The sequence below is a fragment of the Malaclemys terrapin genome, chromosome 15 (assembly GCF_027887155.1).
Source record: "Malaclemys terrapin pileata isolate rMalTer1 chromosome 15, rMalTer1.hap1, whole genome shotgun sequence".
NCBI classification, from domain to species: domain Eukaryota; kingdom Metazoa; phylum Chordata; order Testudines; family Emydidae; genus Malaclemys; species Malaclemys terrapin.
The window spans coordinates 9,767,958-9,787,944 of NC_071519.1; the positions used below are offsets into that span (position 1 = coordinate 9,767,958).

General features: G+C 59.5%; 2 protein-coding genes across 5 annotated transcripts; both read left to right on the forward strand.

Moving 5' to 3' along the window:
* Positions 1–308: 308 nt before the first annotated feature.
* On the forward strand, positions 309–6,982 carry LOC128823060 (alpha-2,8-sialyltransferase 8E-like). Of its 4 annotated transcripts, XM_054005124.1 has the most exons (9): positions 309–366; positions 842–953; positions 1,771–1,869; positions 2,419–2,496; positions 4,216–4,302; positions 4,498–4,642; positions 4,909–5,021; positions 5,589–5,675; positions 5,993–6,982. In XM_054005124.1, the coding sequence occupies exons 2-9, from the start codon at positions 850–852 to the stop codon at positions 6,453–6,455; spliced, it is 1,176 nt and encodes a 391-aa protein (XP_053861099.1). In that variant the 5' UTR covers positions 309–366; positions 842–849; the 3' UTR covers positions 6,456–6,982. The 4 variants fall into 4 exon arrangements, with proteins under 4 accessions (XP_053861099.1, XP_053861100.1, XP_053861101.1 ...); XM_054005125.1 differs by lacking the exon at positions 4,216–4,302; XM_054005126.1 differs by lacking the exon at positions 842–953 and having other exon boundaries at positions 331–366.
* Positions 6,983–13,947: 6,965 nt separating this feature from the next.
* On the forward strand, positions 13,948–18,754 carry LOC128823099 (dromaiocalcin-1-like). Its single transcript, XM_054005196.1, has 6 exons — positions 13,948–13,988; positions 14,261–14,373; positions 15,311–15,429; positions 16,512–16,658; positions 17,743–17,872; positions 18,505–18,754. The coding sequence occupies exons 2-6, from the start codon at positions 14,295–14,297 to the stop codon at positions 18,573–18,575; spliced, it is 546 nt and encodes a 181-aa protein (XP_053861171.1). The 5' UTR covers positions 13,948–13,988; positions 14,261–14,294; the 3' UTR covers positions 18,576–18,754.
* The last annotated feature ends 1,233 nt before the right edge of the window (positions 18,755–19,987 follow it).

Genomic DNA, 19,987 nt, shown 5'->3' on the forward strand with positions numbered 1-19,987 from the left:
GCTCGAGACTGCAACGTTCCAGGCAAAAAGAACAAGGAAGCTTCAAAATGCTTCCAGCCCCACGGAGCTGGTGTTTCAGTGGCTAGTTACCAAACCTAGTTCCCCTGGGCAAAGAGTTTGCAGCAGCTGGATCGTGCCCGGAGACACTGGGGAAGGAAACCCCCTTAACTCAGCCCATTCTCTGCTGCGGCCGGCGAGGTGTCAGCGGGACCGGGGGGCGGGAAGAGAGGTGGGAAGCACCCTGCCCAGATACTGGCTCAGCACACGCAGGTCTGTTTGCTTTGACTCTGGACAAACAGAAGTGAAGGTGTTCGACTTGCCTGGGAGACTTCAGCCTGTGGCTTCCTGCAGCCTGCAAAGCTGGAGGTGAGCTTGGCTATGAAAGCCCAGTGCTCAGAGGGAAGGGGGGTCTAGGGGGTTAGATTGGGGGGCAGGGAGCCAGGACTCCTGGGTTCTCTCCCTATCTCTGGAAGGGGAGTGGGGGCTGGTGGTTAGAGCAGGGAGGGCTGGGAGCCAGGACTCCTGGGTTCTCTCCTGGCTCAGGGAGGAGAGTGGTGTCTAGGGGTCCTGGCTCCCAGACCTCCCCTGCTCTAACCACCAGTTCCCACTCCCCTCTCAGAGCTGGGGAGAGAACCCAGGAGTCCTGGCTCCCTGCCCCCCCTGCTCTAATTCACCAGCCGCCACTCCCCTCCCAGAGCCAGGGAGAGAACCCAGGAGTCCTGGCTCCCAGCCTGTGATATCCAGGAGACCAGGGCGGATTAGGGGCACCCCAGGGGAGCCGTGCCCAGTGCATTCCCCCATCGTGTGTGAACGTGGTTCACCTGCCCTGCTCTCCCCACAGCTAGCGCCATGGTGGGCCCCCCAAGGATGCTGCGGAGACAGAGCTGGGCGCTGGTGCTGGCCGTGGGCATCGCCCTCAGCTTCAGCCTCTCTGTGCTGTGGAGGCTTCAGAGGTGAGTGAGTGGGGGGCTGGGAGCCAGGAGCCCTGGGTTCTCTCCCCAGCTCTGAGAGGGGAGTGGGAACTGGTGGTTAGAGCAGGGGGGGCTGGGAGCCAGGATGCCTGGGTTCTCTCCCCGGCTCGGGCAGGGGAGTGGCGGCTGGTGGGTTAGAGCAGGGGGAGCGGGGAGCCAGGACTCCTGGGTTCTCTCCCCGGCTCTAGGAGGGCAGTGGGGGCTGGTGGTTAGAGTGGGGGTGTGCAGCTGGGAGCCAGGACTCGTTTGTATGTGGGGGGGTATCTGGCTCTGAAGCCCTGTTGGCAAAGGCTGGTCACCCCGAGGTGGCGAGCCCCGAGCCAGGCTTCTCCAGACAGGCCAGGGGAGACCCTACAAAAGTCAGAGCTGTGAGCTGGTCTGTGTGGGGTGCTGGTCACCGGGGGTCCCTGGTGCTCCATCCCCCAGAAGTCTGTGCTCGACAGCCAGGCACTCCAAGCCCCCAGAATAGGCTCCACGGGACGTACCCCTTAATGCCGCCTTCGCCGCTCGAAGACACTGCCCCGGAGAAATCGATCCCATCCTGGAACGCCCCGCCCCCGCCCTGAGATAACCTGCTTCAGTATGGAAATAACCCCCCGCCAACCCCACACCCCTCGCTGCCACCTGCCATCCCCTGAAACCCAGCCGGGGGATCATCAAAGAATCGCAGCCTGAACCCCCTCTTCCAGCCTTCAGACTACCCCCCAAGCTCCCCCCTGACCCACCAGCTCACAGTGGTAAATGTAAACCTGCCCTCCCTCCCGCAGCGACATTAACCCCCCCTCTCTCTGCCCCCTAGCCAGGCGTCCCAGCCCAAGACAGCATTGGCGGCCGGCAAAGGAGTGAGGCTGGACCCCAAACATCCCTGCCGGACCATGGACCAAAACAGGAGCCCCATGTGCGTGGGGGGAGGGGCTTTGGGGGCACTGACCTCTGAGGGACCCACTGAGTTATGGGGGCATGGCAGGGAATAGGATTCAGTGGGGCAGAAGGTGGGTGGGTGAGTGAAGAGGGATGGATGGTTGGTGATGGGCTATAGAAGGGGCTGGGGGCGATGTGGGGGGGAGAGGAAGGAGGGATGTGGGGGAGAGAAGGGTATGGGGGCTGGGTGGGGTGTGGGGAGGGGAAGAAAAAGGGGTCAGTGAAGCAGTGTGGGGGCAGGAAAGGAGTTGCAGGGAGAGGAGGAGCAGAGGCTCTGTGAGATGGGGAGGAGGCGGTGGGGGCGAGGGGTGCTGGAGGAGCCCGGGTGGGGGGGGGGCAAGGAGGTGGTGAGGGGGAAGGGATGTGGGGGAGGGAAGGAGGGGGAGGGAGAGGAGGGGGAGGGGGAGGGGAAGAGCGGGGGCTCTGTGAGATGGGGAAGGAGATGGTGGGGGGGGAGGGGAAGTGCTGGGGGGCCCCGTGGTGGGCGGCTCTCCTGGCCATCTGTAATCCTCTTTCCCCTTTCCAGCCCCGAGGCCCCGGTGATGGGGGCAGAGCAGTGCCGGGGGCTGATGCAGAACTGGAGCGCAGGGACCCTCCCCGCCAGGTGAGTGGGGCCGGGTGCATCTCGGGGCAGCCCCTCCAACCCCCCCCCCCCCCCACATCGGCGCTGGGGCCTGGGGGGAGATTTCACCCAGCTGGTCCCTGTACCGGTCTCAACGCTCCCCAGCCGGACACACCGGACCTAGCGATCACTGGGCCCTTACACTGAAAATCACCCTGCGTCCAGCCCCCAGAGCCCGGGCACGGCCCCCAGATCGGCTGGACCCCCAGAGCCAACACCGAACACAAGCCCCGTAGCCGATCCCGGAGTAAACGGTGTAAAGCTTCGTTCACTAGCCAGGGGACGATCTGGAGCGCTGACCAGCCGTGTCCCCTCAGGTCTCCGACCCAGGGTGCTGTTCACACTGCTTTGCTGGGAGACCAGCCGCTCCTGAATCGCCCTGCAGAGCAACCAGCAAACTCCCCGTCCCAGACGTCCCCCGGAAATGTGCCTTGTCCTGCCCGGCCCTCTCCTGGGGAACATGAGCTCATACGCGGCCTGTCGTTTATTAACAGAAAACGAGGTGCGCCGATCTGCTTATCTCAAACAGAGCTCCCCACACAGCTCAATCCAAACACACCGGCTTTGATCACTCCCATTTACTAACTGCAGCAGACTAATTTTCAGTGACTATAAATAATAAGTCATAACAGTCAGAACTGGTTTCAAGAAAATGAAAGTCACCCACACGGAGTGAATTCGAAGCCAAGGTCTCTCTGAATCTCTTTCCGTCGGGACGTCTCCCGCAGTCCCAAAGCTGCTTCCTTGGTTCTTCAGGTGTTGTGGATGCCGGAAAGGAGAGAGAAATGGGGACATCTGTTCTTTCTCACAGTCCCTGCTCTTCTTTGGGACTCGTGTTCAGGAGACAACAAGTTTGTGTGGATGGGAACTCCCAGCTGTTCCTTTGTCAAGATGTCGATTTTTCACCCAGATCCTCTTTCACCCAGACAGTGGGGATGGTCCATTTGAAACCTGGCTGAAGCATTGGCTAGTCTTTCATTTCTAGGGAACTGGTTGGTGGCTGCCTCTCAGACTTGGAATAGGTCTTAGTAACGCCATACAGAGGAATCCTGTAACTTTACATGCAATGTTGCCACCTATATTTTACCAGGACAATAATGATCAGCAAATTATGAGTTTTCAAAGAATATCTCACAAGGTGTTCTTTGTACAAAACTTATCTTAGTCCTGCAAAAGGGGGTGAATATAGGGGTACAAAACTGGAACAAGGATGAAGAAATCAGAGAGTTATATGCAGGTGAAAGCCAGCAAACATCTACACGCCAGCTAAATCCAAAGAGTGACCGAGTTGCAGTGATCTGTCGGTTCAAAGTGTCTTTCAGGGCGGGCCCGGGAGGCGGCTCCTGGGGATCTCTGGTAGCCGTTCAGAGTCTCTGCCCCCTCTGAAATCAAAGAGCCGAGAAGATTTCTGGTGGTTTTGTTCAGCTTCCAAGCCCAGGGGACGAGCTCCCTGCCACGTAGCATTTCCCAGGTGCGACTGGCCATTGACCAGTCCTGTGTGCTGCGATGATCCCGCACCAACGCGCCGGGGAGCTGGGCCGGCCTCCGGCGACGAGTGTGTCAGGCCTTAGCTAAGGCCGGCAGCCTGGGCCGGAGCTGGCAGCAGGGGGCGGTCAGTAGTGGGGGGCCAGAGGGCCCCTTGGGGGGCGCAGTGAAGGAGGAAGGGGGGCAGATCAGTGACTCTTTGTGTCTCCATCCGAGGCTGGACCAGGGCTGGATCTTGAGGCAGCTGAAGCTGGTGCAGCGCTGCCCCTGGGTGCATAACGCCAGCGCCCTGGGCCAGTACAGGTACCCTCCACCCCCAGTGCCCTGCCCCCCTGCTTCCTCTCCCCCCACCCCTCTGCCCCCTCCCTCCCTCGATGCTGCCCCAAATACCTCCTTCTCTACCCCTCCATGCCCTCCCCCCAGCCCCCCCTTGCCCTCTGCCCTCTGCTGCCTCCGACTACCCCCCCCAGCTGCCCCTCACCCCTCTCCCCCGCACAGGGAACAGCTGGGCAGCTCCTGTAACGCTTCAGCCAACCTGGTGCTGACCCAGAACAACACCCAGCTGGGCTCCCAGATCGTCTACGACGCTCAGCGGGACAAGAAGCATCCAGTGAAGGAGGAGCTGCTGGAGATGCTGCCGCAGGTAGGGGGCGCTGGGCTGTGGGGACAGCGGGAGCTCAGCGCCAGGGGCTCCACCCCAGAGCTGGCTGCATCTCAGCACCAGGTGAGGGGTACTTTATAAACAGCCCCCCATGCCCCACCCCAGAGCTAGCTGCATCTCAGCACCGGGTGAGGGGTACTTTATAAACAGCCCCCCACGCCCCACCCCAGAGCGGGCTGCATCTCAGCGTCGGGAGCTGGGCCCTCTGCATGGTCGGTGGGTGCTGACCCAGGCCCCCTCTCCTGCAGGGCTCCCCATTTCAGGGCGCTCCCTACGAGTGCTGCGCCGTGGTGGGAAATGGGGGGATCCTTCGTAACAGCAGCTGTGGCTCTGAGATCGACCGCGCCCAGTTCGTCATCAGGTAACGCCGGCTGGGGGGGCGGGGTATGGGAGCAGAGGGAAGGAGGGTTCGGGGTGAGTGAGATGCGGGGGGGGGGGGGTCAGGGAGAGTGGGGTGAAATGGGAGGGCTCGGAGAGTAGGGTGCCAGGTGGGGGGGTCTCAGTGGAGGACAGGGGGTCACCACTTGAGGCAAGGGGTTCGAGACCCATTTAAAAGGCCAGGGTGGGGGGAGCAGTACCAGGGGAGGGCGGCGTGGGCGGTCACTGACCCGGCCATTGGGGGAAGGTAGCTCCTGGCCTCTCCCCTTGTTCCCAAGGCCCCGCCCCTCATCTGCCCTCCCCTTCTGCCCCCTCCCCCGCAGGAGCCCAAAGCACCCCCACCCTGGCCCCCAGCCCAGCTCTGGGAATGCAGGAGGGGGCGTGGCCTGGGGCAGAGCATGGGTGGGGCTAGGCTGTTTCGGAGGCACCGCCTACCCCTGCCTATGATACCCGCTGCCCATGGAGGGCAGTAAAGACCTGGGACCCCCATGGGGTGGGGGGCACTGGGCTCCCCTGGCTGCCCCCAGCTCACGCCGCCTCCCCCACCCAGGTTCAACCTGCCCCCCATGGACAATGCTGACGACGTGGGCACCAAATCGAGTGTCATCACCATGAACCCCAGCATCCTGCACGCCCGGTACCGGGGCAATGGACTGTGTGGGGAGGGGCACCCTGATGGGAACATGTGGGGGATGGATTGGATCAGAACTGGTGAGGGGGATTGAGACCAGCAAGGGGACGGATGGGTCGTAGTGGGACCCATGGGCAGAGCCGGGATCAGAACTGGGGAGGATGGAGGGGCGAGCCCGGATAGACACCCCCGGCCATAGAGTCACCGTGGGATCGGGGCAGAGGAGACTGAGCGATGGGACAGCCATGGGAGGGAACGGGACTGGCGCTGGGGGACGGGCTGTGCCAGGACAGCGTCTGACTGGCGTCTTTCCCTGCCCGCAGGTTCAGGGGTCTGAGCCGCTGGCGCCGACCCTTCGCAGAGGTGGTGGGTGCCTATGGGGCCCCGCTGCTCCTCATCCCGGCCTTCAGCTTCGTCGGCCAGAGCACAGTCTCGTTCCAGGCACTCTACACCCTGGAGGACTTCGGCTCCCCAGCCCGCGCCATCTTCATGAACCCCGAGTACCTGGCACGGCTGGACGGGCACTGGCGTTCCCGTGGCCTGCGCGTCAACCGCCTCTCCTCGGGCTTCATGCTGGTGAGCGCCGCCCTGGAGCTGTGCCAGCACCTCACCCTCTACGGCTTCTGGCCCTTCCCCACTGACCCCGAGGGGCGGCTCCTGCCCCACCACTACTACGACAACCAGCCCCCCAAGCCAGGCGTTCATGCCATGCCCGACGAGTTCACCCGCTACGTGGGCATGCACATGCAGGGCGCGCTGCGGCTGCATCTGGGGCGCTGCCAGTGAGGGCCTGGCCGGCAGCCACATACAACGAGCTGCAGCGGTGGCATGGCTGGATGTCGGGGAGCCAGGGGCGGTCTCCTAGCCCCGCGCTGGGTCCAGCTCTTCCCAGCATGGGGCTGTAACAATGCTGTTTCTGGTGGGACCCAACTGAGAGTGCCAATTTAGGACACATCGCTCAGAGCAGGGCAGTTACAGCCCAAGGCTGGGGGTTTTCCACGTCTAAGGCAAACCAAACCAGCCAGATGGAGAAGACTTCGGTCTCACCCCACTGGCTAATCACAAGTCATGTAAGCAATTCCCTTAGACACTCCAGTTTCCCAGTATCACCACCAGTGCCACTCGTTATGGGGACGAATAGTTATGGAAACCAATACCCCAGTAAAAGAAAAGAGGTTCTCTTGATCCCAAGCCCCAGACCCAGGTCAAATGCTGCTAACTTAGATCTTACCCAAAATACACGCTTCTAGTCAATTCTTGTTAACTAAACTAAACATTATTAAAAACAAAAAGGCAGAGTTGGTTGAAAGATCAATATACAGACAGACTTGAAGTCAATTCTTGAGGTCCAGATACACAGGAAAGACGAGTTTGTAGTTGCCAAAAGTCCTTTTAGAAATAGTCCAGAGGTTATAGTCTGTGACAAAGTTCCTCCTCTACCTTGGTGGGTCCTGCGCTTATTGCCGGGTTTTGCTTGCCTCAGCTAAGCTCATCAGGCCAGCGTGGGGAAAAGGGAGGAGAACAATCCCCCACAGTCTCTGCTGATCCACCATGTGGGTCGGGGAACACCCCAGAGACCTTCCCCTCTGGTGGGACCCACAGGCCAGGTCAACTCCTCCAGTGTCTGATCAGGAGTTGGGGGAATAGGGGGGGAACCCAGGCCCGCCCTCTACTCCAGGTTCCAGCCTAGGGCCCTGTGGATCACAACTGTCTATAGTGTTTCCTGTAACAGCTACAACTCCCTGGGCTACTTCCCCATGGCCTCCTCCAAACACCTTTATCCTCACCACAGGACCTTCCTCCTGATGTCTGATAACGCTTGTACTCCTCAGTCCTCCAGCAGTACGCCTTCTCACGCTCAGCTCCTTGCACGCCTCGTGCGCCCAGCTCCTCTCATGCACCTCACTAACTGAAGTGAGGTACTTTTTAAACTCAGGTGCCCTGATTAGCTGGCCTGTCCTAATTGATTCCAGTAGCTTCTTCTTAATTGGCTCCAGGTGTCCTAATTAGCCTGCCTGCCTTAACTGGTTCTAGCAAGTTCCTGCCAATTCCGATTTTGCTAGGTGGGGCGGGGGGCAACTTTAACCGTGATTCCAGGGGCTACTTAGGCACCTGAAAACTTTAGTTTTTTGGCAGGTAACTTAGCAATGAGCCGGCAGGAGAACCTTGTCTAACGCCTATATAAAATAAAGAAAATTCAATAAATATTAGACCCACTCAGCTCTATTACGAACATGTTCTGCCACCGTGTGGCAAGTCACTGAAGGGACACTGGTTAGGTTTAAAATGTTAATGTCTATTCTTACTTTGTTACTAACTCTGCGGAAAGAGAGACCCCATCAGCACTCCTGGGTTCTCTCTCAGCTCTGGCAGGGGAGTGGGGTCTAGTAGATTACAGCGGGGGGCAGATACATCTGGGTTCTATATAAGAACATAAGAACGGCCAGACTGGGTCAGACCAAAGGTCCATCTAGCCCAGTACCCTGCCTTCTGACAGTGGCCAGTGCCAGGTGCCCCAGAGGGAATGAACAGAACAGGGAATCATCAAGTGATCCATCCCCTGTCACCCATTCCCAGCTTCTGGCAAACAGAGGCTAGGGACACCATCCCTATCCATCCTGGCTAATAGCCATTGATGGACCTGTCCTCCATGAACTTATCTAGCTCTTTTTTTTTAACCCTGTTATGGTCTTGGCCTTCACAACATCCCCTGGCAAGGAGTTCCACAGGTTGACAGTGCATTGTGTGAAGAAATACTTCCTTTGGTTTGTTTTAAACCTGCTGCCTATTCATTTCATTGGGTGACCCCTAGTTCTTGTGTTATGAGAAGGAGTAAATAACACTTCCTTATCTACTTTCTCTACACCAGTCATGATTTTATAGACCTCTATCCTATCCCCCCAGAGTCATCTCTTTTACCAGCTGAAAACTCCCAGTCTTATTAATCTCTCCTCATACAGCAGCTGTTCCATATCCCTAATAATTTCTGTTGCCCTTTGTACCTTTTCCAATTCCAATAGATCTTTTTTGAGATGGGGCGACCACATCTGCTCGCAGTATTCAAGGTGTGGGCGTACCACGGATTTATATAGAGACAACATGATATTTTCTGTCTTATTATCGATCCCTTTCTTAATGATTCTTCCCAGCATTCTGTTAGGTTTTTTGACTGCTGCTGCACGTTGAGTGCAGAGCTGGCTCTAGGCACCAGCAAAGCAAGCAGTTGCTTGGGGCGGCAAATTTGCAGGGGCGCAAGAATCCAGCATGGGAGCTGAGAACCAACAGGGGGCCCTGGGAGCTGTAGTTCCCTGGTTAGCTCCTTGCCTATAGAGCCAGCCCTGGAGCAGGGAAAGAACTACATTTCCCAGCATTCCCTTGGCTGCAATTAACAGGAAAGGGAGGGGGAAGGACCGTGGAACTGAAACTTCATGCTGTAGCTTGCTGTGAATGGTAGGGACCCTGCCGGCTGTAGGTTTTTTGCTCCCCCTGCACCCCCGTGTTGCCCCAGCCCTGGACTGTCCCCCGCCCACACCCCCTGCTGCCCCAGCTCTGGTCCCCACCTGCACCCCCCTGCTGCCCCAGCCCTGCGCTCTCCCCCAAAGAAAGAATTGGGTGGACTAAATGGACATTGCACTTCTCTATCTGAAGCTTAGCAAGGGAGGTACGTAGATCCCATCTCCTACCACCCCAGCCCTGGGCTCTTCTCCACCCCTCACCCGCATCTCCTGCCATCCCAGCCCTGGGCTCTTCTCCACCCCTCACCCGCATCTCCTGCCATCCCAGCCCTGGGCTCTTCTCCACCCCTCACCCGCATCTCCTGCCATCCCAGCCCTGGGCTCTTCTCCCCCGCACACACCTGCACCCCCTGCTGCCCCAGCTCTGGCCCCCACCTGCACCTCCTGCTGCCCCAGCCCTGGGCTCTCCCCACACCCGCATCTCCTACCACCCCAGCCCTGGGCTCTTCTCCACCCCCCACCCGCATCTCCTGCCGCCCCAGCCCTGGGCTCTTCTCTCCCCCACACACCCGCATCTCCTGCCGCCCCAGCCCTGGGCTGTCCCCCAAAGAAAGAATTGGGTGGACTAAATGGACATTGCACCTCTCTATCTGAAGCCTAGCAAGGGAGGTACGTGGATCCCACTAGAATTTAAAATGAAAATTAATGGAGGGAGGCTCTACTAGACTGGGCAGCTTTAGATCCAGTACCAGGCACATAGGAGGATTTCCACTTCTGAGCCATGGAAGCAGAAATTGACTTTTCCTTTCCAGATGTAGCTAATATTCAGAAAGGGAATCCAGCACCTGCCCTCCAGATTTGAACACCTCAAAATTCAGGAGTGCTCAAGCTCAATTTGGGCAACTGTTACTTCATTTCTCCCAAATCAAATCTACTGATCCACTGTAACATGCTGTAGAAAAACTAGAATAAATTGAGCAAGAAATGCTTCCCAGTGGTTATTAGGACTGGAATTGCTATTTTCAACAGTCATTGCTGTTTTTCTTTAGTTTTAGTTTTATTTGTTTGAAAGGAAGACAGTGATATCGCATTGGCAAATTCCCCATAGAAACAAAGAATGGGACAAAAGAATAATAAAGGCACCTCAACTTTTTCTCATTTATGTAGGACAGTCTTATAATACGCATCCAGATATCCTCCAATCACACGAGCTGAAAATTGTTCCACTTTACTGCAGTTCTGTAACCATATGGGAACCAATCCTGTCTGTGTTCTGTGCACATCCAAAATTCCTGCTGAATGACCTGCCCTGGGAGTGAGTTACCAGTGACCCAGGGCTGGGGCAGCAGGAGGGTGCAGTTGGGGGAGAGAGAGGGAGGAGAGAGACTAGGGTTGGCAGCGGGATAGCTCAGTGGTTTGAGCATTGGCCTGCTAAACCTAGGGTTGTGAGTTCAATCCTTGAGGGGGCCACTTAGGGATCTGGGGCAAAATCAGTACTTGGTCCTGCTAGTGAAGGCAGGGGGCTGGACTTGATGACCTTTCAAGGTCCCTTCCAGTTCTAGGAGATGGAATTTATTTATATAAATTATTTATTTATTTATTTAAAAATGTTTTTGCTTGGGGCAGCAAAAAACCTAGAGACGGCCCTGGTTGAGTGGATGTTTTCAGAGAACTATCCACAGTGACTCCAAGATCTCTTCCTTGAGTGGAACCAGCTAATTTAGATCCCATCATTTTATACGTATAGTTGGGATTCTGTTTTCCAATTTTCCAATTGCTTTGCGTTTATCAACATTGAATTTCATCTGCCATTTAGGTGCCCCGTCACCCAGTTTTGAGAGATCCCTTTGTAGCTCTTCGCAGTCTGCCTGGGACTTAACTACCTTGAGTAGTTTTGTATCATCTGCAAATGTTGCCACCTCACTGTTTACCCCCTTTTCCAGATCATTTACAAATATGTTGAACACAACTGGTCCCAGTATAGACCCCCAGGGGACACCACTATTTACCTGTCTCTGGTCTGAAAACTGACCGTTTATTTCTACCCTGTTTCCTATCTTTTAACTGGAGTGCCTGGCCGTGCCTTCAGGATCATCTAACGATCCTTAATTTAATGTAATGACAAGCCTTGTGATCTTAATCACCCTGCCTCTGGTTAAAAACAAACTCCCTGCCCCTTGGGGGCAACACAGAACTTATCACATTCCACACTCAAGCCCATCTGGGGCTGGGGCACGTGCTGTGAGCAGACGTCAGGTACGAAATCGGGGAGAAAGGGGTGTGTGTGTGTGTGTCCCTGCTGAAGGGGACGGGCTCTGCTCCGTGTGTGTCTATGAGGTTTGTTTCCCTGCATGTGAACAGAGCCAATGAATGATTTTTGGCCAATGTTTCAATTCCCATAAAAAAGCCTTTGGGGGGGCCCCTGACCCCCTCTGTGGCTGTGAGCGGAACCCAAGGGCTCGTCTCCGGCCAGAGCAAACGACCCGGCGAAGCGCCGGCGGCCGAAGCGGCTCAGTTGTGCTGGGCCTTTTGCAGAGCCCTGGGCGAGGGTTGGCACCGCAGGGTGGGAGTTCGACAGGTCCCCGGATTTCCCTTGTCAAACAACCCCCCAAAGGGTCCCAGACCCCAGAACAGTCACTGAAAACTTCGGGGGGGGGGGGACCAAACCTTCCCGGGGGCTTTGTTCTGCCCAGCGACATGACAAGAGGGAGATTTTTCCGGGGGGCCTATATTGGCCAGGACCCTGGGCGCAGGCCCCGGGGGCCTGTTGGGTAATTGGACACTGCAAGTGGGAGCAGACGTGCGGGCTGCCCCAGATCCAGCCCTTGGCCCCGTCCAGCCCTTCGCCTCCAGGCGGGGCCACACGGAGGCCACAACCCCCCCGGCCAGAGATCCCGCTGCAATCAGGCAACCACCCGCTGCACCAGTGCCCGGCTCCTAGCCCGACCCCCACTAGCCCTCCCAGAGCCTCACACATCCCTGGACGAACAGGGATGCAGAATGTCTCCCCAGCGTGCAGCACTCACTCGAACGCTGGAGGAAAGAGGCTTGAGGATCAGGGTCTAACAGCCTCACCTGCCATTATGGAAGGTACGTTCTTGGGGCCAGTATTAGACTGAACTGCTCTAAGAGTGCCAGGGAGAGAACCCAGGAGTCCTGGCTCCCTGACCCCCCTGCTCTAACCCACCAGCCCCCATTCCCCTCCCAGAGCCGGAGAGAGAACCTAGGAGTTCTGGCTTCCAGCCCCCCCTGCTCTAACCCACCAGCCCCCCCTCCCCTCCCAGAGCCGGGGAGAGAACCCAGGTGTCCCTGGCTCCCATCCCCCTCTGCTGTAACCACCAGCCCCCACTCCCGTCCCAGAGAGAACCCAGGAGTCCTAGCCGGGCTGTCCCTTACCCAGCCAGACGTCTCTAGCTGATGCGATGGGGCAGTGTTGCCCGGCGTGGGCGCTCCATGGATCAGGGCGCTGCCCGGAGCTGCTCCCTTTTATCCGACTGCCCCAGCTGGAGCAGCTGTGTTTGCCCTGGCTTGGATTGCCCCGCACAATGGGGACGAGACGCCAAGCGAACGGCCTCTCCTCCCCAGACAGCAGGTGACACGCGGTGGCTGCGGGCTCCGCCCCACCCGGATCTAGGTGCTCAGGGATCAGGACTGACTCCGGATTGACGCCGGGGAGAACCTAGCTCAGATTCCAGCCCTGGAGCAGCTCCAGGTGACCCGAGACCCGAATCCACCCCCATCCCTCTCAGGTTCAGGCGTTCACGGTTAGACCTGGTTGAACGCTGCGGCTCTAGCACGTGCGTGTGCTTGTGTAACACGTGTGTCTCTGTGCGGGTGTCCATGCGAGAGGGAGTGTGTGTGAAAAGACACGTGTGGGGAGGGTGACCAGACTGCAAGTGTGAAAAATCGGGACGGGGGGTGGGAGGTAATAGGAGCCTATATAAGAAAAAGCCCCCAGAGCTTTGGGGCCATGGGGGGGCGCACAGAGCTCCTGGCAAGGGCAGGGGTGCCAGGATGGGGGGAGCAGGGGGCTATGCCCCTCCCACTTTTTCCAGCCGTAAGGGCGAGCGACGGGGGGTGGGGAGGAGGTGGAGAGGAGCAAGTAGGGGCGGGATCTTGGGGGGAAGAGGTGGGGCAGGGGCGTGGCCTCAGGGGGGCGGCATGGGAGGGCAGGGCCCCAGTTCGGGTACCGGTGGCCCCCCACTTTTAGGGTGCTCCCATCACTCCTGGCAGGGAGGGTGGGGGAAGAAATGGAGGGACCCCCCCCACCCCCCAGCACAGAGAACTGCTCGGACATGGGGAGTGGGTTCTTTCAAAGCTGGTTTGGCGTCGAGGGGTGCGAAGGAGGGCGCAGGTGTAGAGATTTTTTTTTCTAGTTGCTGTCTGGGGTCACCCTCCCCACACGTGTGTCCTTTCACACACACTCCCTCTCGCATGGACACCCGCACAGAGACACGTGTTACACAAGCACACGCACGTGCAAGCCGATGTACGGCTAGAGACGCAGCGTTCAACTGGGTCTAACCGTGAACGCCCAAACCCGGGAGGGGTGGGGTGGATTCGGGTCTCGGGTCACCCGGAGCCGCTCCAGGGCTGGAATCTGAGCTGGGTTCCCCCCGGCGTCAATCCGGAGTCAGTCCCAATCCCTGAGCACCTGGATCCAGGCGGGGCGGAGCCTGCAGCCGCCGCGTGTCACCTGGTGCCCGGGGAGCGTCTCGTCCCCATTGTCCGGTGCAATCCGAGCCAGGGCAAACACAGCTGCTCCAGCTGGGGCAGTCGGATAAAAGGGGGCAGCTCCGGGCAGCGCCCTGACCCACGGAGCACCCACGCTGCCCCATCGCATCAGCTAGAGACACCTGGCTGGGTAAGGGACAGCCCGGCCAGGACTCCTGGGTTCTCTTCCCGGTTCTGGGAGGGGAGTGGGGGCTGGTGGGCTGGGAGCCAGGACTCCTGGGTTCTCTCTCCGGCTCTGGGAGGGGAGTGGCGGAGAGGGGGTGGGTTAGAGCAGGGGAGATTGGGAGCCAGGACTCCTGGGTTCTCTCCTCAGCTCTGGGAGGGGAGTGGGGTCTAGTGGTCACAGCACTGGTTGTTAAGGGCACAGCAGCAGGGGATTGGCCTCCTTTCCCTCCCCTCCAGGGCCGGTTCCCCCCGTGACCCCTTCCTTTCAGACATGGCGACACTGCACTGGCTGCCCGGATGCCTGGGTCCCTTCGTTGTCATTCTCCTGGTCGGATCCCCTATTCCAGTGGGTAAGTGCGGAAGGGTGGGGCCGGCTGTGGAGAGACGGGTGAAGGGCTCTTGGGCCCCTTTTCTGAAATCTTTGCCCCCCTGGGGCGGGGTGTTAAAGGGTGCAGATCTGGGGGCTGCAAATACTCCAGACTCCTGGGTTCTCTACCTGGCGCTCGGAGGGGAGTGGGGGCTAGTGGTTAGAGCAGGGGGGGCTGGGAGCCAGGACTCCTGAGTTCTCTCCTTGGCTCTCGGAGGAGAGTGGGGGCTAGTGGTTAGAGCAGGGGGGGCTGGGAGCCAGGAGTCCTGGGTTCTCTCCCCGGCTCTCGGAGGGGAGTGAGGGCTAGTGGTTAGAGCAGGGAGCTCTGGATAAGTGGATTGTAACCAAAGGGACAGAGTGGCAAGACCGGGCCTGGCTGGTCTTCTCCCAAAGGGCAGGAACAGGATGGATCTTAAACCAGGGTTCTGCCATGTTGCCCCGCGGCCATGAGCCTGGGGAACTCCCTGCCACTGGACCAGCAGCCCAGACAGGCGCAGGTTCACCCTCTGGAGGTGAGTGCAAGTATCTGGACAGGAGATTAACACAGGGGGGTGAAGGACTCTTGCTATGAGGAGTCGCGAAGGGAGCGAGTGGCAGCTCAGTCGAACCCCCATCTCGGCCCCCCAAGGTGACTCTTGACAAAATCACTTGGAAACTGGGGGCGTTTATCCCAGAAAATTTCAACCACATTGAGAAAATCCCCCCAAACTATTGAATTTTGGGTCAAAAACATCAAATTCAGGGGCTTCAAATTTCCTTAAATTGTCATATTTTCAGCCAAAACCTGTTAAATGGGAGAGGTGGGGGGGAACTCCCTCAAACTGTCATATTGTAAACTCCCAAAAATTCAGCTGTGGTTTTTGACCCCAAACTTGACAGATGTTTTCTGAGAGCCTCACACTTCACTTCCCTCCCCGTAGCCTCCTCTGACGTCCGCTCCTGCCCGTGCACCCAGGGGTGCTGCCCGGCCGGCTGGTACCAGTACCGGGATTCCTGCTACTACCCGGTGATGGCCACCAAAGTCTGGTGGAAAGCCGAGGTATGGCCCCCCCTGGGTCCGAGGGCTTGGCCTGTCCTCGGGAGCTGGAGTAGGACCCCCCCCTTGGGGGGAGGGCGTGTCACCCCCAGTGCTGTGGCTGAGGGGAGAAGAGGGGGTGTGGGAACACTGGGGGTACCTGGGGGAGCAGTGGTGACTGGGCTGGAGGGTGGAGGCTTGTGGGGGAGGCGGGGGTGGCTGGCAGGACTGGGGCTCTGTGACCCCAGCTTTGGAAGAGTCTCTGGGAGGCCCCCCCCGGGGGTCTCCCTCTTCCCCCAGGGCGAGCCCTGTGGCTTCTCCGCCTCCTTAGGGTGGACCCCTGGGCCTGCAGCCCCCCTGCTTCACCCCAGGAGCTCAGTCAGCGAGTCCCACTCGGGCAGACCCCCGAGGGAGACGGGTCCGACTGTAGGGAGCAACCCCCCCCCGCAGGGAGGCAGGGACACTCCGCTGGTGCAGCCACACTCGGGCGTGTTAGTTGGCTGCAGAAAGTCCTCGGCTGGCCCAGAGAACAGAAAGTCACAGCCTGGCCCGTGTGGGTCAGCCCCAAGCCCCTCTCACCTCTCTGGTCCAGTTCCGGGGTGTGGCCAGCGCTCTGAGCAGCCAACCCTTAACCACCTCCCCAGTCTTTCGGCCTCCAGCTGGGCGAACATGGCTGGGCTTCCACCGTCGTTGGTTGCTAGGTATCAAAGTCCTAGTGATTGGGCTTCTCAAAGGCTCCGTTGATATGGGACCCAAGCCCCACACAGCTAGGAACCATTCGCACCTGACTTTTAGCCTGCCCAGAGAGTAAACAAGACCTTTTCCCCCCACGAGGGGGACAATGCAGCATATGGGGAAACTGAGGCACACATCGGCTTCCTAAAATTATGACAGCAAATTCCCATTTCATCACAGCTGGCATGTGGGTGGGGGAGCAGCAGTGGTGGGTTGGTGAGGCAGGGGAGCTCTCTGGAGTGGGGGAGTGGAGGAATGGGGGGGCCTGAGATGTGGGGAGGAGGGGGGGGCAGGGACTTGTTGGGGTAGTGAGGGGTCAGGCTGTGCTCCCCCTACCCCCATGGTGTGTGTCACCCCCCCCCCCACCCCAGACGGACTGCAAGGCTCTGGTGGAGGGCGCCCATCTGGCATCCGTGCACAGCGCCGAGGAGAACAACTTCATCTATCACCTCATGGGCACCCCCAAAGACTACGAGAAAAAGGAAGCCTATTGGCTCGGGGGCCGCCGCAACTCCCAGGTGAGGGGCTTTGCTGCTGGGCCTCGGGGCTACTCAGCTCCCTGGGTCACATGGCCCCATCTCTAGCACTCGGCTCGGCTCTGGGATTTGGCTCTGTCTGCTCTCCACTGCGTCAAATGCCTTTTTCAAGCGGGTGAAGGGTTCCAAGCTCCCCACGTCCTATACACGTGGGGAACCTCTGCTTTGCCCCCTCCCCGCTAGTCACTTGGCACGTTCAGGAATGGCATTAGCCCGAGTTCCTTATCCACTCTGCCCCCTAGATCCTTTCCCGAGCCCCTGTTCTCCAGGAAACCGGCCCCAGTCTGTGGGTCTGCCCAGCCTTCTTCATTCCAACCGGGGTAGCTATGTGTCGGGCTAGGGGTGGGGCTGCTGGTCTTGAGATCAACACATCTGGGACTCATATTTCAATTTTTCCCATCCCCAAAGTATTTTTCCCTCTCAAAATGAAATTTCCACCAGGGAAACTCATGACAGTGTTCCCTAAAATAAAGGAGTGCCCTGAATTTGGGGGCTCCTCCAAGTGGTGTTTTCTGGTGGAAAACTTGGGGTGTAAATTCCCATCCGCCTCCTCGCCGGATTGAGGAGACCGTGGTCTATAGGTACCTCCATGGGCGGCGGGTATAATAGGCCAGGGAAGGCGGTGGGCAGGGGGGTCTGGCAGGGGAGTGAGGTGGCTTGGCCGGGCACTGGTCGGGGGCTGGCTTGGCCCGGCGCTCAGGGTGGGCGATGGGTCGGGGGCTCAGCCCGGTGTGGCTGGGGTAGGCCGGGGCACCTCCAGTCGCAGATGGGGGTCCTCAGGGCTTCTCCTGTTATGGGGGAGGGATTCGGGGCTCCGGCATGCGGTGGGTGGGGCCTCGGGCAGAAGGGGCAGGGCCGGCGGGCTAGCCTCCCCAAAACGGGGGCTCTTCCCCACAGAAGAAGGGGGGCTGAGAACAAGGCTCGGAGGGCAGGAGCTTCCTGAAGAAAAGGGTGGATGTGCTGTGCCTCAGTTGGTCGTCTATCCTAGCTCAGCCATCAGCTCTGGGCTGGCCCAGGTTAGGGACCCAGTCCGGATTGGCGCTCTCAATGCCTCGGTGCCTCCTAGGGCCAGCTGGAGGGCGAGGGCTCCTGGCGTTGGACTGACGGCTCCGCGTGGCACTATCACAACTTCGGGAACGGCAAGCCGGACAGGATCACGGCGGAGACGTTCGTGGCCTCCTGGAAGTTGGATCAAGGTAACGGAGGAAGGGCGGGGACAGGCCACGCCCCTCCATTGGTCTGTACAGCTGTTCAGGGACCAGGCCATCTCCTGGGGCTGACAGTGAGGGCATATGGGCAGAGGGGTGGCAGCGGGCTGGATCCCTAAAGTTAGTATAGAACCCAGGAGTCCTGGCTTCCAGCCCTCCCTGCTCTAACCCACCAGCCCCCACTCCCCTCCCAGAGCCAGGGAGAGAACCCAGGCATCCTGGCTTCCAGCCCTCCCCGCTCTAACCCACCAGCCCCCACTCCCCTCCCAGAGCCAGGGAGAGAACCCAGGAGTCCTGGCTCCCAGCCCCCCTGCTCCGACCTACCAGCCCCCAATCCCCTCCCAGAGCCGGGGAGAGAACCCAGGTGTCCTGGCTCCCCCCCCCCCCAACCCTCAGACCCTGCTCCCCTCCTACAGTCAGGGAGAGAACCCAGGATTCCTGACTCACAATGCCCCCTGCTCTGACCCACCAGACGCCACTCCCCTTCCGGAGCCGGGGAGACAACCCAGGAGTCCTGGCTCCCAGCTCCCCTTGCTCTAACCACCAGCCCCCACTCCCCTCCCAGAGCCGGGGAGAGAACCCAGGAGTCCGGGCTCACCGACTCTCTTGTTTCCCTACAGATGCTATCACTTGGGATAACTATGAAGCTTCCTTGGAGTTCATGTCCGTCTGCAAGCGCTCGCTGGACTGATGGGCTTGAAGGGCGGCCCGGAGGTGCCCGCCTGGCTTGGCTGTGCCCTGGCCACTGGGGTGATGTGCGGCTGCTGTGTGCCCCCTGGATTCCCCCTCCAACGGGGGTCAGTGCGCCCCCTGCTGGTGCCCTGCAGACCTGGACACAGCTCCACTGCATGCTAAGCCTGAAGTAAACCAATCTCCCCAGCACTGGCAGTGGCGGTCCCGGCTCTCCGTCCTATCCATCTCGTCACCCTGCGTGGGAGGGGAGTGGGGGCTGGTGGTTACAGCAGGGGGACTGGGAGCCAGGACTCCTGGGTTCTCTCCCCAACCCTGGGAGGGGAGTGGGGGTTGGTGGTTAGAGCAGGGGGTGTTGGGAGCCAGGACTCCTGTGTTCTCTCCCCAGCTCTGGTAGGGGAGTGGTGGCTGGTGGGTTAGAGCAGGAGGGTCTGGAAGCCAGGACTCCTGGGTTCTCTCTCTGGCTCTGGGAGAGGAGTGGGGGCTGGTGGCTAGAGTGGGGGTCTGGACATCAGGACAGAAGACACAAAATGGGACCAGGCTGCCACCTGGACTTGTGCGTATGAGGTTGGGTGGAGGGAGCTCCTATGGGTCTTGTGAATTCTGGTGGTGGTGGGCGGAGGTTGTGTGTGTGGGGGGGAAGGCTGTGGGGGCAAGGCTGTGGGGGCATAGGAGGGCTGTTATTACCCTTTGATCCCAGGGAAGGATGGGGGTGGGGTCAGGGAACCCCAGGATTGCTTCTACACTCCAGCTTTGGAGCAGTGTTGTGGAGGGACTCTGAGGGGGCTCTCTCTTCCAGAAGAGGCAGCCAGGTGGTCTCATCGCCCCCTTAGACTGGCAGGGGGTCGTGTCCTGCCCACTTCGCTGTGGCCCAGGTGCCACCGTGCCCAGCACACACCTAAATACTTATCCCTCCACTGGGTAGCAATGCAAGGTACGGGGAGGGAAACCAAGGCACACACCGCCATCATACCAATTTGAGAGAAAACTCCCACGTCGTGAGCAGGGCCCACGTTGTGGGGGAGGAAGATGGGTGCTCTGGGGTTGGAGCCAGCCAGGCCTTGCACCGCACGGAGCAGGCTGGCACCGGGGTGTGGCCGTCATCAGAAGGCAGGCTGGCAAAACTGGCAGGAGGCAACCTGAGGAAGAGGAAGCAATGGAGGAAGCTGAGGCCGTGCCACAAGGAGCAGCAGGCCCAGGGCAGGAGGGAGCTGCCCCCGGAGCCCCCCCAGGGACCAGTGGGAGGAGAGGAGCCAGGCCTGGAGCGGGCCCCGATGGCACCGGGCCTCCAGAGGGAGGTGCCGGGAATGGAGGGGGCCTGTGACGCCTGCCTGGGTCTGCAGAGAGCCTGAGCCGATTGCTCTGAGGGGGCAGGCGCAGCGCCTGGCACACGCGCCCCCCCCCGGTGGAGGG

Coding starts and splice junctions, on each gene's coding strand:
- LOC128823060 (XM_054005124.1), top strand. CDS start 850: ATGGTGGGCCCCCCAAGGATGCTGCGGAGACAGAGCTGGGCGCTGGTG. Junction 1,870..2,418: donor GACCAAAACAGGAGCCCCAT/GTGCGTGGGGGG, acceptor TCCCCTTTCCAG/CCCCGAGGCCCCGGTGATGG. Junction 4,643..4,908: donor TGCTGGAGATGCTGCCGCAG/GTAGGGGGCGCT, acceptor CCTCTCCTGCAG/GGCTCCCCATTTCAGGGCGC.
- LOC128823099 (XM_054005196.1), top strand. CDS start 14,295: ATGGCGACACTGCACTGGCTGCCCGGATGCCTGGGTCCCTTCGTTGTC. Junction 16,659..17,742: donor GGGGCCGCCGCAACTCCCAG/GTGAGGGGCTTT, acceptor GGTGCCTCCTAG/GGCCAGCTGGAGGGCGAGGG. Junction 17,873..18,504: donor CTCCTGGAAGTTGGATCAAG/GTAACGGAGGAA, acceptor GTTTCCCTACAG/ATGCTATCACTTGGGATAAC.